This window comes from Bombina bombina, chromosome 5 (assembly GCF_027579735.1).
Source record: "Bombina bombina isolate aBomBom1 chromosome 5, aBomBom1.pri, whole genome shotgun sequence".
Lineage (NCBI taxonomy): Eukaryota > Metazoa > Chordata > Amphibia > Anura > Bombinatoridae > Bombina > Bombina bombina.
Genome location: NC_069503.1, coordinates 536,671,244 through 536,686,500, shown reverse-complemented (window position 1 = coordinate 536,686,500; position 15,257 = coordinate 536,671,244). Strand labels below are relative to the sequence as shown.

At 37.7% G+C, this 15,257-nt stretch overlaps 1 protein-coding gene across 1 annotated transcript; it reads left to right on the top strand.

Moving 5' to 3' along the window:
• Nucleotides 1-6,234: 6,234 nt before the first annotated feature.
• On the top strand, nucleotides 6,235-13,707 carry LOC128659420 (small nuclear ribonucleoprotein Sm D1). The gene is made up of 4 exons (XM_053713058.1): nucleotides 6,235-6,388; nucleotides 6,644-6,720; nucleotides 11,674-11,865; nucleotides 12,991-13,707. Exons 1-4 carry the CDS (start codon nucleotides 6,375-6,377, stop codon nucleotides 13,065-13,067), a joined length of 360 nt encoding a protein of 119 aa, XP_053569033.1. The 5' UTR covers nucleotides 6,235-6,374; the 3' UTR covers nucleotides 13,068-13,707.
• Nucleotides 13,708-15,257: the final 1,550 nt, after the last annotated feature.

Below are 15,257 nucleotides of genomic sequence, written 5' to 3'. Positions count from 1 at the left end.
AAGTTCTTTGATTCCTCAGACAAGGGTAACCTTTTTAGGTTTCCAAATAGATTCAGTGTCCATGACTTTGTCTCTAACAGACAAGAGATGTCTGAAATTAGTTACAGCTTGTCGAAACCTTCAGTCTCAATCATTCCCTTCAGTAGCTATGTGCATAGAGGTTTTAGGTCTCATGACTGCAGCATAGGACGCGATCCCCTTTGCTCGTTTTCACATCACTCTTCAGCTTTGTATGCTGAACCAATGGTGCAGGGATTATACAAAGATATCACAATTAATATCCTTAAATCCCAATGTTCGATTATCTCTGAATTGGTGGTTAGATCACCATTGTTTAGTTCAAGGGGCCTCTTTTGTTCGTCCAGCCTGGACTGTGATCACAACAGATGCGAGTCTTTCAGGTTTGGGAGCTGTCTGGGGATCTCTGACAGTGCAGGGGGTTTGGAAATCTCAAGAGGCGAGATTACCAATCAATATTTTGGAACTCAGTGCTATTCTCAGAGCTCTTCAGTTTTTGCCTCTTCTTGAAGAGAGAACGGTTTATTTGTTTTCAGACAGAAAATGTCACAATCGTGGCGTATGTCAATCATCAAGGTGGGACTCACAGTCCTCAAGCCATGAAAGAAGTATCTCGGATACTTGCATGGGCGGAATCCAGCTCCTGTCTAATGTCTGCGGTCCATATCCCAGGTATAGACAATTGGGAAGCGGATTATCTCAGTCGACTTTACATCCGGGAGAGTGGTCTCTTCACCCAGATGTGTTTTTTCAGATTGTTCAGATGTGGGGGCTTCCAGAAATAGATCTGATGGCTTCTCATCTAAACAGGAAACTTCCCAGGTATCTGTCCAGCTCCAGGGATCCTCGGGCGGAAGCAGTGGATGCGTTGACACTTCCTTGGAGTTTTCAACCTGCTTATGTCTTTCCGCCTCTAGTTCTTCTTCCAAGAGTGATTTCCAAAATCATAATGGAGCGTTTGTTTGTACTGCTGGTGGCTCCAGCATGGCCACACAGGTTTTGGTATGCGGATCTTGTTCGGATGTCCAGTTGCCAACCTTGGCCACTTCCGTTAAGGCCAGACCTTCTATCTCAAGGCCCATTTTTCCATCAGGATCTAAAATCCAAGGTATGGAAATTGAACGCTTAGTGCTTAGTCATAGAGGTTTCTCTGACTCAGTGATTAATACTTTGTTGCAGGCTCACAAATCTGTGTCTAGAAAGATTTATTACCGAGTTTTGAAGACTTACATTTCATGGTGTTCTTCTCATAAATTCTTTTGGCATTCTTTTAGAATTCCTAGAATTTTACAGTTTCTTCAGGATGGTTTAGATAAGGGTTTGTCTGCAAGTTCCTTGAAAGGACAAATCTCTGCTCTTTCTGTTCTGTTCCACATAAAAATTGCTAATCTTCCTGATATTAATTGTTTTGTACAGGCTTTAGTTCATATCAAGCCTGTCATTAAGTCAATCTCTCCTCCTTGGAGTCTTAATTTGGTTTTGAGGGCTTTACAGGCTCCTCCGTTTGAGCCTATGCATTCTCTGGACATTAAATTACTTTCTTGGAAAGTATTGTTCCTTTTGGCCATCTCTTCCGCTAGAAGAGTTTCTGAATTATCTGCTCTTTATTGTGAGTCTCCTTTTCTGATTTTTCATCAGGATAAGGCGGTTTTGCTGACTTCATTTAAATTTTTACCTAAAGTTGTGAATTCCAACAACATTAGTAGAGAAATTGTTGTCCCTTCGTTGTGTCCTAATCCTAAAAATTCTCTGGAGAGATCTTTACATTCTTTGGATGTGGAAGAGCTTTGAAATATTATGTTGAAGCTACTAAAGATTTCAGGAAGACTTCTAATCTATTTGTTATCTTTTCTGGTTCTAGGAAAGGTCAGAAGGCTTCTGCCATTTCTTTGGCATCTTGGTTAAAACTTTTGATTCATCATGCTTATTTGGAGTCGGGTAAATCAGTTTGATTCTTCTGCTTATAATTTTAGTTTTTTTCATTATAAAGATTAAAACTTTTGATTTGGGTTGTGGATTAATTTTTTCAGCGGAATTGGCTGTCCTTTATTTGTATCCCTCCTTCTCTAGTGACTCTTGCATGGAGTTCCACATCTTGGGTATTTGCTATCCCATACGTCATTAGCTCATGGACTCTTGCCAATTACATGAAAGAAAACATAATTTATGTAAGAATTTACCTGATAAATTAATTTCTTTCATATTGGCCAGAGTCCATGAGACCCACCCTTCTTATGGTGGTTATGATTTTTTTTGTATAAAGCAGAATTATTCCAATTCCTTGTTGATGCTTTCGCTCCTTTCTTATCACCCCACTTCTTGGCTATTCGTTAAACTGAATTGTGGGTGTGGTGGGGGGTGTATTTATAGGCATTTTGAGGTTTGGGAAACTTTGTCCCTCCTGGTAGGAATTTATATCCCATACGTCACTAGCTCATGGACTCTTGCCAATATGAAATAAATGAATTTATCAGGTAAATTCTTACATAAATTATGTTTTTTTAGTTCAGAACTGTGGACAGCACTTTTTATTGGTGGATGAATTTATCCACCAATCAGCAAGAACAACCCAGGTTGTTCACCAAAAATGGGCCGGCATCTACACTTACATTCTTGCATTTCAAATAAAGATACCAAGAGAATGAAGAAAATTTGATAATAGGAGTAAATTAGAAAGTTGCTTAAAATTTCATGCTCTATCTGAATCACAAAAGAAAAAATTTGGGTTCAGTGTCCCTTTAAGGTCCTTGAGAGAGAAGATATTTCCTGAGAGGAAGATGCCAAGCCTTGCATGAGGACATTTGAATCAAGTCTGCACAATAATTGCAGCAAGGCCATGCTGGAACAATCAGAATTGCTGATGCCCATTCCAGTTTGATTTTGGCTATCACACTGGATAGCAACACAAATGGAGGAAAAAAGTTAATGAAATTGAAAGACCAAGGAACCGCTACAGCATTTATCAGTTTTGTCTGAGGTTCTCCAGACCTGGCACAATAGTGTGCAAGTTTGCGGTTCAAACAAGAAGACATGAGGTCTATCTCTGGTAGAACCCACCTTCCTACTATCTGGCTAAATACCTCCTGGTTTAGAGAATATTCTCCCGTGTGAAGATGCTGGCAACTCAAGTCCAACTGGAAATGAAGGAAGGATTCTGGCCTGAGTTTAGGCTAATTATGAAGAGTCCTAAAGATGGCAAAGAGTTCCAGGATGTTTATCCCCTTTGACTGCCAGTAGCATATATATATATAAATGATATAAATAATTGCAGACATCCCAACCTGCAAAAACTAATTTCAGGGAGGTGGCTTCACCCGCTACTGCGTCACCACCCCCTCCCTCCCAGTTATATATTGGACACTTTGAAACCCTAAATAAGATAGAGACTTATCATTAAAGTAGCTTCCCAGTAAAGTCACATTAAAAAAGTAGCTTTATTGCACAATCACATACAATAAACCTATTTTCCAGTGATCGTACGCTTGTTGAATGCTTAAATATTTTTCAATACGAAGTTTAATTACGTGCAGTAAATAAGGTAGTATTCTCCCTGAGTCTCCTTGATTGTAATAGCGGCTCCCTGATGCCAGCAAATGGAATGCAATCTCCCTGAAACTCCAAGTACCATGATCCAATATGGCCCAAATCTGGAAAAGTGTTTCTTTAAGGAATGCCTTTAATTGCTGGGACGTTATAGAACTCTCAAAGCATGCATCAGTAACCAAAAAGCCCCCACTGATTTTAATAAAATAAAAACACAAATACTACCTTATTTACTGCACGTAATTAAACTTCGTATTCTTAAATATTTAAGCATTCAACAAGCGTTTGATCACTGGAAAATAGGTTTGTTGTATGTGCTTGTGCAATAAAGTTACTTTTTTTTAATGTGACTTTAGTGGGAAGCTACTTTAATGATAAGTCTCTATCTTATTTAGGGTTTCAAGGTGTCCAATATATAACTAGGAGGGAGGGAGGAAGCGGCGCAGTAGCGGGAGAAGCCACCTCCCTGAAATTAGTTTTTGCAGTTTGGGATGTCTGCATAAACCAAAAATAATTATTTCATGATTCATATAGAGAATACTATTTTTTTTAAAGTTTCCAAATTACTTCTATTATCCAATTTGTTTCATTCTCATGTTTTGTTGAAGATATCGATAGGTAGCGGTGCACATGCCTGAAGCACTGCATGACAGGAAATAGTGCTGCTGCTGCTAATATATAAAAGTGTTGCAGAACTACCTGCCATATAGTGCTGCACACAGTGCACACTTCTAAATTTACCTGCCTGCTTTTCAACAAAGGATAACAAGAAAATGAAGGGAATTTGATAATAGATGTACATTGGAAAGTTGTTTAAAATTGTATGTGCTATCTGAATCATGAAATAATACTTTTGGGTTTTATGTGACTTTAATGCTGTGATGGGGAATAGTGTTTTTTCTCTTCCCTTATGCTTGATGTAATTTTTTTTAGTTTTTAAAAAAGGAAAATATCGAGCTTTTATTGCAAGACACTCTTTCTTTAAAACATACAGCTTCATACGTTCAATGACAGTGGTCTTTCATATGAATGTGCTTTTATAATACAAATTTGTACGTGATATGTTGTTGGTAGGACATTGGTAAAATCTTAGTTTAGCGTTCTAAATTATTTTCCCAGCCATATCTCATTATTTTCCTACAAAAATGGGCGTGGGGGTTCAGATGAGGGCTACCAACAATGCTGCAATGTTTGTGTCTCCATGAACAAAAAGGGGAGCCCTATTTTGGGGTGTAAAGTCCCTGTTTTCCCCATAGACTTTCCCCAGCCAGCCAGCTCTGCTCACCTACATGGATACATTGTATCAAACCCTCAGCCTACAGCTTTTTATACATTTGTAACTATTTACTGTACACAGACACTTAAAGCAGCCCTCAGTAACAACTGTACAAACTGCTGAGGAAATAATGTTCACACAGCCTTAAAGCGCAGGATAGCACCTGGTCACAGTCTTAAAGGGACAGGCAAAAACCCACACAGCCTTCAAAGGGTCAACTAGCACCACACGCACACCGTCTTAAAGGGACAGATCGCAGTAATGTTCACGCAGCGCAACCTTAAAGGGCAGCTTGACACCTGCGCACAGAGCCTTAAAGGGACAGATCACCGTAATGTATACGCAGCGCAACCTTAAAGGGCAGCTCGACACCTGCGCACAGAGCCTTAAAGGGACAGATCACCGTAATGTACATGCAGCGCAACCTTAAAGGGCAGCTCGACACCTGCGCACAGGGCCTTAAAGGGACAGATCACCGTAATGTACATGCAGCGCAACCTTAAAGGGCAGCTCGACACCTGCGCACATAGCCTTAAAAGGACAGATCACCATAATGTGCACGCAGCGCAACCTTAAAGGGCAGCTCGACACCTGCGCACAGAGCCTTAAAAGGACAGATCACCATAATGTGCACGCAGCGCAACCTTAAAGGGCAGCTCGACACCTGCGCACAGAGCCTTAAAGGGACAGATCACCCTAATGTGGACGCAGTGCAACCTTAAAGGGCAGCTCGACACCTGCGCACAGAGCATTAAAGGGACAGATCACCATAATGTGCATGCAGCGTAACCTTAAAGGGCAGCTTAACACCTGCACACAGAGCCTTAAAGGAACAGATCACCGTAATGTACACGCTGGCTGGCTGGGGAAAGTCTATGGGGAAAACAGGGACTTTACACCCCAAAATATGTCTCCCCTTTTTGTTCCTGGAGACACAAACATTGCAGCATTGTTGGCCCTCATCTGAACCCCCACGCCAATTTTTGTAGGAAAATAATGAGATATGGCTGAGAAAATAATTTAGAACGCTAAACTAAGATTTTACCAGGACATTAAATTTAGTGCAGATATTTGCCATTATTTTATATTGCCTTTTTTAACGTGGCGTGCATCTACTATAGCAACTAGTTATTTCGCGTTGACGTTTATATTATGTAGTTGTTTGTTTCTATTAGGCTGTATTAAAGTACTCGTGTTTTATAACAGTCACAGTATCTTATTTTATTACATCAGTAAGACTATGCCATCGATCGGGACTTCAGGAGTCTGTGTGTATGTTTCAGAATTGTCACTATTTTCTCATTGCTAACTTTCAATAAAGTTTTAACAATTATGAAAAGACGCAAACATGGAAGTAACTGGTGATTTCCGCTTTCAGATAACTTCCGTATCCGGGTTATCGGAACCATTATATTGCGTTCATTCATTGCCTGGCGATTTGAGGCCTTGTAATTGTGACCGTGAATAAAAGGGGTTTACTGGGAAACCGGCTGGATTTGTACGCAAATAATCAGCTCGGTGCTTTTTACCTGCAGTCATGAAGCTAGTGAGGTATGTATTTCATGTTAAGTATATACAGCGATGAAGGATGGAGACCGATTAGCCACAACGGGTTTCAGTAGTAGGAGGTTTGTGGGGCGGGAAAAAAATGTAGCGGGGTTCTGATTAATACAAAGGGTTTCGGAGCCTCATGTGGGTCTTCTTAATAACCAAGTGAATTAATACAGTAGGTGAGTTTGTATAGAATTTTATATTTTATTTCCGTTTGTCAAACGTGACCGTTGTGTGTATTTTCTTTATTTTTAGATTTTTGATGAAACTGAGCCACGAGACAGTGACGATAGAACTGAAAAATGGGACTCAGGTTCACGGCACTATCACAGGTATTTATAGCGTAGAGGAAGCGTCTTTGTTATAGTCAATGGCACTGTAAAGAGAATGTACAGTCCTAGCGGTATTTTTTATTTTACTAGAACTCCAATGAATTTCCTGTAACTACTTAAATACAACACCCGTTTAATACATTGTAAATGGGTTCTTTTATGTGCATTATTTTAATGCAGGTTAACTGTGTTAGTATTCTGCACTTATTGCATCTCGATTGGTTTGCTTACCCGATTTGCTGGCTGCACCTTCAACAAAGGGTACTAAGTGAATTAAGTAGACTTTATAAGAGGCTATAATTTTAAACTTACTTGTATCTGAATCACAAAAGTGTTTCCCGTTTATTTTCAAATGTTCTTTGTTCCATTAGTATCCTTTGTTGAGGTAATATGTACATATGCAACACTATTGGGAGCTAGCTGGTGATTGGTGGCTACACTCCCTTTTCTGTTCATCAGATGTGTTCCACTTGCTCCTAGTAGTGTATTGCTGCTCTCAAGCTTGTTTATCCCTTTACAGGGGTTAAACTGTACTACACAGACATGCAGTAATGAAATGCTCCAATTTGAGAATTTTAATTTAGCTCCTTATATATTCTTTCTCAGTGCTTCTCCTGTGTGTTAACAGTGTTTTTTCCATAAACAGATTGCAATAAATTATGATTAAACTAGTGAAAAATCATACCTTATACTTTTTTTTTTTTTTTCTCCACTTTGCAACTTCTGGTTTTAAAAAAAAGTTGCATGAACAAGGCACATGAACCAAATACAATCTAAAGATTTGAAAAATGATTACCTCCTTTTACTTCATTCACTCAATTCTTCTATTGTATTCTATTAGGTGACGCTATAGAGGCCCATTTTATCCCATGACCATAGGAATATAAACTAGGGCCACTTAATTCAAATAAAGGGTTTAAAGCATCAATATTCCAAGGACCAAGTCAGTGAAAAAATAATATACTTTTATCTGAGGTTATTTTAAGACTAGCGACGCTACCCCCCTGCAAAAAGTGAAAGGGACATTAAGAACAAATCATTGCTTGAATGATGCATTTAGAGCAAAGATTAGCCAGAAAATAATTTTATGTATTTTTAAAAATTGTATTTAAATATTGAAAAAAGGGTTATGTTAAAGTGTCGGTAAACCTCAAAAATAATGTTATATAATTCTGCACATAGTGCAGAGTTATATAACATTATATTAGCGCAAACTTTATAAAACATAATATTCCCCTTTAATTTTTTAAAACGGCTGTTCTTTTCACACAGAGCATCGGGCCAGCTGTATAGTCGCAGCCTGGCTTGACCGCGCCATTATACACAGTGCAGCTCGCTCCTGCTCTGTCAGAGAGCAGGAGCGAGCTGCACTGTGTATAATGGCGTGGTCGGGCCGGGCTGTGACTATACAGTGAAGAAGATACCAAAGAATGGTAATAGAGTGCGCCAAATATATCTTAAAGAAAGAATGATAATAAAATAAAATAAGCGCTTAGTAAAAAGACTGTGTCTGAGATGAGGGTTGGAAGAGTGTGCTCATCGATGGGCAAACGAATCAGTGGAAGTGAGGTGTAATCAGGTGTGAAGCATATACCTTTAGAAATGGCGATTGTAAGCTACTAGTGTATAGTGAACTCTCATATATATAAAAAATATCGATAGTAATACGTATGATAAAGCGATATGAGTCTAGTTGCAAATAATAAAACAATATGTCTGCAAATAATAAGGCAATATATCAACAGAGTGAAAAAATATAGACAAATTAGTGGAAACATATGTCAACAAAATTGGTGAAAAAAATATATAGAAGCAACAATGGTACTCAAAAATAATAAAGGAAAAAAGTGCTTATCGTTTAATTGAGTCCCAATTCAGTAATGCAGAAGAAAAAGACTTGAGCCGTCAAAGTCTCTGTAAATAGAGTAGAGTTCTTATCTCAATGTAGGTGTTCAATGTGCAGCAGGCAGCTGGTCGTGAAAGGTGTCTGATCAGAACAAATCTAAAGATGGAACAAGAGAAGACAGCGCCTCATAGTGCAAATAAGTTTCAAAAGGAAAAGGGGTGTGCAATCACATCAGAGGACGTCAAATGTAGATATACTCACAAGAGCATTGGCACCCTTATAAAAGAAGGTGCAAATGTGCAGGCTGACGTTTATTCAGCAGTCAGTACGCTGTATAGTGGACAAACAGGTCTCCGCCGATGTAGCCGTGGACTCTCCCCCACAATCTGAGGCTGAGTTCTATGGAGCCGTGCTGTGTGGGAGAAGACGAGCAAATCTCCCCTGCGTGTGAAACACTCGGCACCCGGGTCGGTGTTGGAAATAAAATAATTCACAATAAAAATAATCTGTCCGTGACAGAAAAGCTTGGCATGTGAATGAAAACGCCACAACAAGTCAGGCTGTGGTATAAAAATATATTAAAAATATTTATTGTTTGAGCTATAGACGCGTTTCTCGGCCACAAGCTCCTGGCCGTTTCATCAATGCATAATCACAAATGCATAATATGTATGTTCTGTGAATTCTTGTACATGCTCAGTAGGAGCTGGGTTCATTTAGCCACCAATCATCAAGAGCTACCCAGGTGCTGAACCAAAAATGGGCTGACTTCTAAGCTTTACATTCTTGCTTAGAAGATTAATTGTAACATGAGGGTATGTGATATCTAAATTGCAAGAGATATATATTTTCGTAGTATTCATATGACATCGTTACCGTCACCGGTACCAATATGTAGGGGAGGTGAGGGAAGACAGTAACTGAAATGTGTGCTAGTTGTTGCACAAGTGGAACCTGGGACTAATAGGCAACTAAATCTAATGACTAACTTATCTTTAAAGGTAGGCTATCCTGCTGACACTTGTAGAGTTATGCCCTTATGTGTATTTTGGTGGGAAGATTGAACGGTTATGTCAATTATATGTTCTTGCTTTTCTTTGCTGTCTGTGGGTTTGTGAATGGGAGAGTGGTGGGTGTGTTTGTATGTGTGTATGGGGGTGGGGGGGTGTACCCCAAGGCAGAACATACAGTGATCTGAGATGTCTGCAGAAAGAACAGGACACATGCAGGAACTGTTAGCGCTCTAACTTTGCAGCACTGCTCCACATTAGGCTGTTCTTTTCAAACAGCTGTGCTCTGGCTGCACTGTGTAAGTTTTCCTTAACACGGTGCATTCAGAGCAAAGTGCTGTTTGACGTGAACAGTCAAATATGCAGTAGTGCTGCAAAGCAGCAATGCATTGATTGTTGTCTGGCTCTCAGGGATTATTGTCAAACCTGCCCCCTAGCCTATCCCAGTCTGCAAAGCTGTTTTTTTTCTGAATGTAAGACATTCGTATGAGTAATGCACCTTTTTTAATACACTTCTGTGTTAGACAAAGAGAAAAGGAAACACATTTATTCAAGACATTTTACAATTTCTTTTTTTGTATGCAGCTAATTTGCAACGCAATTTTTAGCTACTACAATCTATTCTAAAACATTTAAAAAGGGCTTTATTCTCCAGTTAACCAACACATTGCAATTGTACTGGTGCTTTTAGTATAACTGCCTAATTTTAAAATTGAATTTTATTTAAAAATGACCTGCAGAAACATTTCACTAAAAAAATTATCGCAGAAAGTGAAAAAAGTTCTGCCTCTGGGTGTGGTGTTTTTATGCAAGTCTGATGTATGTTGAAAAAATATCAGGCATGGCCGAGTTTGTAACACATTTTTAAATGTATCTTTTTCAAGGTAATTTAACTGCTACCTAAATTTCTTCCCTTGTATCAGATTGGTGTGTGTGTGTGGTAAACCTTTCAGTATACAGTACATGTATCAAGTTTTGCAGCTAAAGCCCTTTTAAAGGGACAGTCAACACCAGAATTTTTGTTGTTTTAAAAGATGGATAATCCCTTTATTACCAATTCCCCAGTTTTGTAATTACCTTGTATCTAAGCATCTGCAGACTGCCCCCTTATTTCAGTTCCTTTGACAGACTTGCATTTTAGCCAATCAGTGCTCACTCCTCTGTAAATTCACGTGCATGAGCCCAATGTTATCTATATAAAACACACAAACTAACGCCGTCTAGTGGTTAAAAATTTATTCAGCTTAGAGGCGGCCTTCAAGGTCTAAGAAATTAGCATATGAACCTCCTATGTTTAGCTTTCAACTAAGGATACCAAGAGAACAAAGTAAAATTGGTGATAAAAGTAATTTTGAAAGTTGTTTAAAATTACATGCCCTATTTGAATTGTGAGGGGGGGTTTTTTGGACTTGACTGTCCCTTTAGAAATGAATTTTTTTTTTTTCTGCTTATGAATATTCATGTAATTCTCACCGTAAACAGAGCTCTAGGGATTTTCCCTTACTCCCTATCAAGTGTGCAAGCTTGCCTTGCTGATGAATCTGTACAGATTGGCATGCAATTTTAGGAGACTTTCTAATTCGCTTCCATTATCGAATTGGGCACAGTCTAATGCACAATTTGAGGTGCCAGCTACTACGAAAGATGTACAAGAGTTCACCTTATATACATATGAGTCTGATTGGATGATGGCTGCCAAATTATGAGTGGGTGGCAAATTGAAGTTCATTTTTAAATTTATCATTTTTTTTTTTTTTATTATAATTTTTGCTAATGGAAGTATATAGCAAAAATGCTACTATACAAAATTGAAATCCTACCTGTTTCAATTGTGGCCTTTCTGTCCCAATAAGCTTTTTCAGTGCTATAATTTTTTTAAAACCTATCGCTTATTTACTTACTAAATATATATTTTCTGACATCCTGACAAAGGGGTTATATTGTATATTGCACTTTTAATTATTTAAAGCTCCCTGGTGTTCCTGATTTATTAAGCCCAGAGGAAAACATTTCTCTAATATATTATTACTGTTCTTAACATACACTGCAATTTAGTAAAAGTATCTAATCCATTTATTTGTTTTCTTCTTCTTCCAGGTGTTGACGTCAGTATGAATACACACTTGAAAGCTGTAAAAATGACTGTGAAAAACAGAGAGCCTGTGCAGTTGGAGACTTTAAGTATAAGAGGAAATAATATCCGTTACTTTATACTACCAGATAGCTTGCCCCTTGACACCCTACTTGTTGACGTTGAACCAAAAGTTAAATCTAAGAAAAGAGAAGCTGGTAAGTGTTATGTTGTGTTTTTTTTTTTTTTTTTATATATATATAGTTGCTAAAATGTTTTGCTGCATTCAGATGACATTTAGAAGAAAAATAGCTGATTTATTTGCAAAATTTTTTTTTTAAATCATGAATTCTCAGTAAAGTGCACTGCTGATTGAAACAGCGACAGTTCTGTTTTGGACCTGAAGTACTCTGCGGATCCCAAGCAGCACTACTACTGTGTGTTTAGTCCCTTTGCAGGTCAATAGTCTTAAAATGACATGCTCTAATTTTCAACTATTTTGGCCATTTTAAGTTATAATTAAAGTGAATGTAAACGTTAATCAATTAGGGCCTGTTTTTTAAATATACGATTAAAAACGGGGTCACTTTCATTGATGAAAGTTTACATTGCACAGTATTTTACAAATACTTAACTTTTACTTCTTCAACCCCCCCCCCCCCCAAGCGTCCATCTCATGAGGCCCTGTCGTGATTGGATGGTGCCGGTTTAGTCATTGTTGACGTATTTACAGAGGAACATTTTACATTCACTTTCAGAAATATACTATATATGGAATTTGCATAAAGGCACTTTACTGAATGCATGATTTTAAAAAAAATCCTTATTTAACCCTTAGGGGCCTATTTAACAAATGTCTGTCCGACATGATCCGATCAGCGGATCATGTCCGACAGACATCGCTGAATGTGGAGAGCAATACGCTCTCCGCATTCAGCATTGCACCAGCAGCTCTTGTGAACTGCTGGTGCAACGCCGCCCCCTGCAGATTCGGGTGTCAATCAACCCGATCGTATTGGATCAGGTTGATTTCACGCGATCTGTCTGCCTCCTCAGAGCAGGAGGACAGGTTATGGAGCAGCCAGAAACACGGCTCTTCAAGCTCCATACGGAGTTTGATAAATGGTCCACTTAGTGGGTTAGTAACTTTCTCCTCCTGTACTAGTAGCTTTTCTCCCCTAATTTAGTTACTATAGTACAACAAAATAATGAAAGTATATTGCAAAGTTTTTTTGTTTTTGTTTTTTTTTAACTACACATTAAATATTTATTTATTATTGAATTGTAGAAATTATCACTTGTTTCCTCATAACTTGTAATGCATGATTTTTTTTATTTTTTAGTTGCTGGAAGAGGCAGGGGAAGGGGCCGTGGAAGAGGACGAGGAAGAGGACGGGGGAGAGGAGGTCCAAGACGATAACTTACTACTGCTTATTTTCACCATGAACCGGGAATATCTTTTTGTACAGATTTTTGCTAATTTTTAATAAAAACCAGAATGGGTGTGCCTGTTTTTTTTTCTTTGAAATTGTACAAGTGCGTTTTTTTGTTTTTGTTTAAAGTAAACAGTTTTGTTAGTAGATAACATGTACATTTCAAGTTCACATTTGAAATCAGTTGTATGACATGGTGGACCCCACATTGCAAAAAATGAAACTTTTCTGATACAAGTGAAAAGGTAAATCGTTCTGGGCACAATTACCTTATGTTTGCAGAATACATTTTGTTGATCAGTCACTTTTATCTAGTAGAACTTGTTAGTTTTTTTTTTTTTTGTTCTTTCAAAAACGTAGGCAATTTGTTTTTGATAAAATGAGTCTTTCCAGGGATTATTAAAACGGCATGATATAAGAATCTGGTAGGTGTTTGCAAGACCGATAATTAATTGGGGATTATCTGGGTCTTATAATATTACTGATTTGTAAAACATATACAGTGCATAACATGACAAACTGTTTTATTTGCATTGTGTGAAAATTGTATTTGAGACAGAACATCCTACAGTTACAGGTTAAAACTGATGTATATTCCATTAAAATATCTTCAAATTTGTAGATTTATATTGTTGAATGGCTTTTTTTTCTCCTATTGATTCTTTAGCTAAATAGTATTTGAAAGTGAAACTTTAAGTAGCACATAAAATCGAAAGAATCAGGTTTGCTGCTGTGAAATCTGCAAAGAAAGTTTGATGTGCGATAATGCAGTGTATGGAAAATGTAGGGATAAGGTTACATTTAAATATCCACTTAAATGCAGATATATTTAATCAGGTTCCACAAAGGGCGGTGACTTATCCTACTGTATATGAACAGTGTGCTTCATACTGTCAATATCTTGCATTTTCAAATGCAATTTGAGTTACAAATTAACTGCAATCTTAACATGCGATTATATGGTCTTTAAATACCACCTTTTTGTGAAGAAAAACAGAACTCTGTAATTGTTTTCAAAGTACTGAAAACAAAATCAAGAGCAGTTTAATACCGGTTTCCCACAAATTGGCTTGATTTTTCATTTCTAAAAACCTTTGAATCTATTATAGGGATAGGTTGAGGGAAGCCTTCGAAAACGAAAATATCTTAACTGTAAACCAGAGCAAATCCTTAAAACACTTCCCTTCCTTTTCATTGCTTAATGGGGGGGGCGACTTGGGTTTTATGCAATACTATAATTCCACACATGGTAGACCCTAAAGAGACACACTACTACAAAATGAGTTTCCTTATACTAAATTCTTAGTAACTTGTTATACCTACTGTATTAAATGTATTGGATATTCTTTCATGTTTGTTACTGTATTTGAAATAGCTGGGGGTTCCTCTCATTAAAACCGTTTCTTAGGGCATGCCCATAACAGTGGGCAGACTTGCAAGTGTTATGTTACATACTGAAATGCTTATTATTGCTGGGGATGAATAAACAGAAGTTGATATTTCACATACAAAATCTCTGTCCCTCATACCCCCCACTAGGAGATTAATCAGTGCTATTGTCTATTTACATAGCTTTTCTACAATGTAGATAGGGATAGGAAAGGTACAAGTGTATGTATTTAAAAAAAGTTAAAGTAGCTGTCTGCAAACAATTGTATACACACCAGTAAAAATGAGAGAAAAGGAGCCTTTGGGAATGCATTAAAGGGTCATGAAACCCAAATGTTTCTATTATTCAACTTTCCAATTTACTTCTACCATGAAAGAAAAATGTCCTTTTTTAAAGTGGAGACAAATTTAGAGTACAGGTAGCCTTCAGTTTATGGGTTAGGTTCCAGGAGGAATGGTTGTAAATTGAAACCCAGTTTATAAAGTAAGTCAGTGGGGAGTTAGGTTCCAGGCGCCTCTCAAAATTAGTCAGAAGTAACACCTAATTTACATTATTTTTAAAGCTTTGAAATTAAGAGATTAAATGCTAAACAGCATTATAAACCTAATATAGATTATATCATCAAACTAAGTTTAATGAACAAAAACATTTGCTAACAGCACCTAATAAAATAATTAGACAACAGACTGCATCATCAAACTAAGTGTAATGAACAAAAACGTTTTTTACGTGCATTTTTCTGCAAACAGTTCTCTGCATTGTTAGCAGGTTAGATAATATTGGGTCT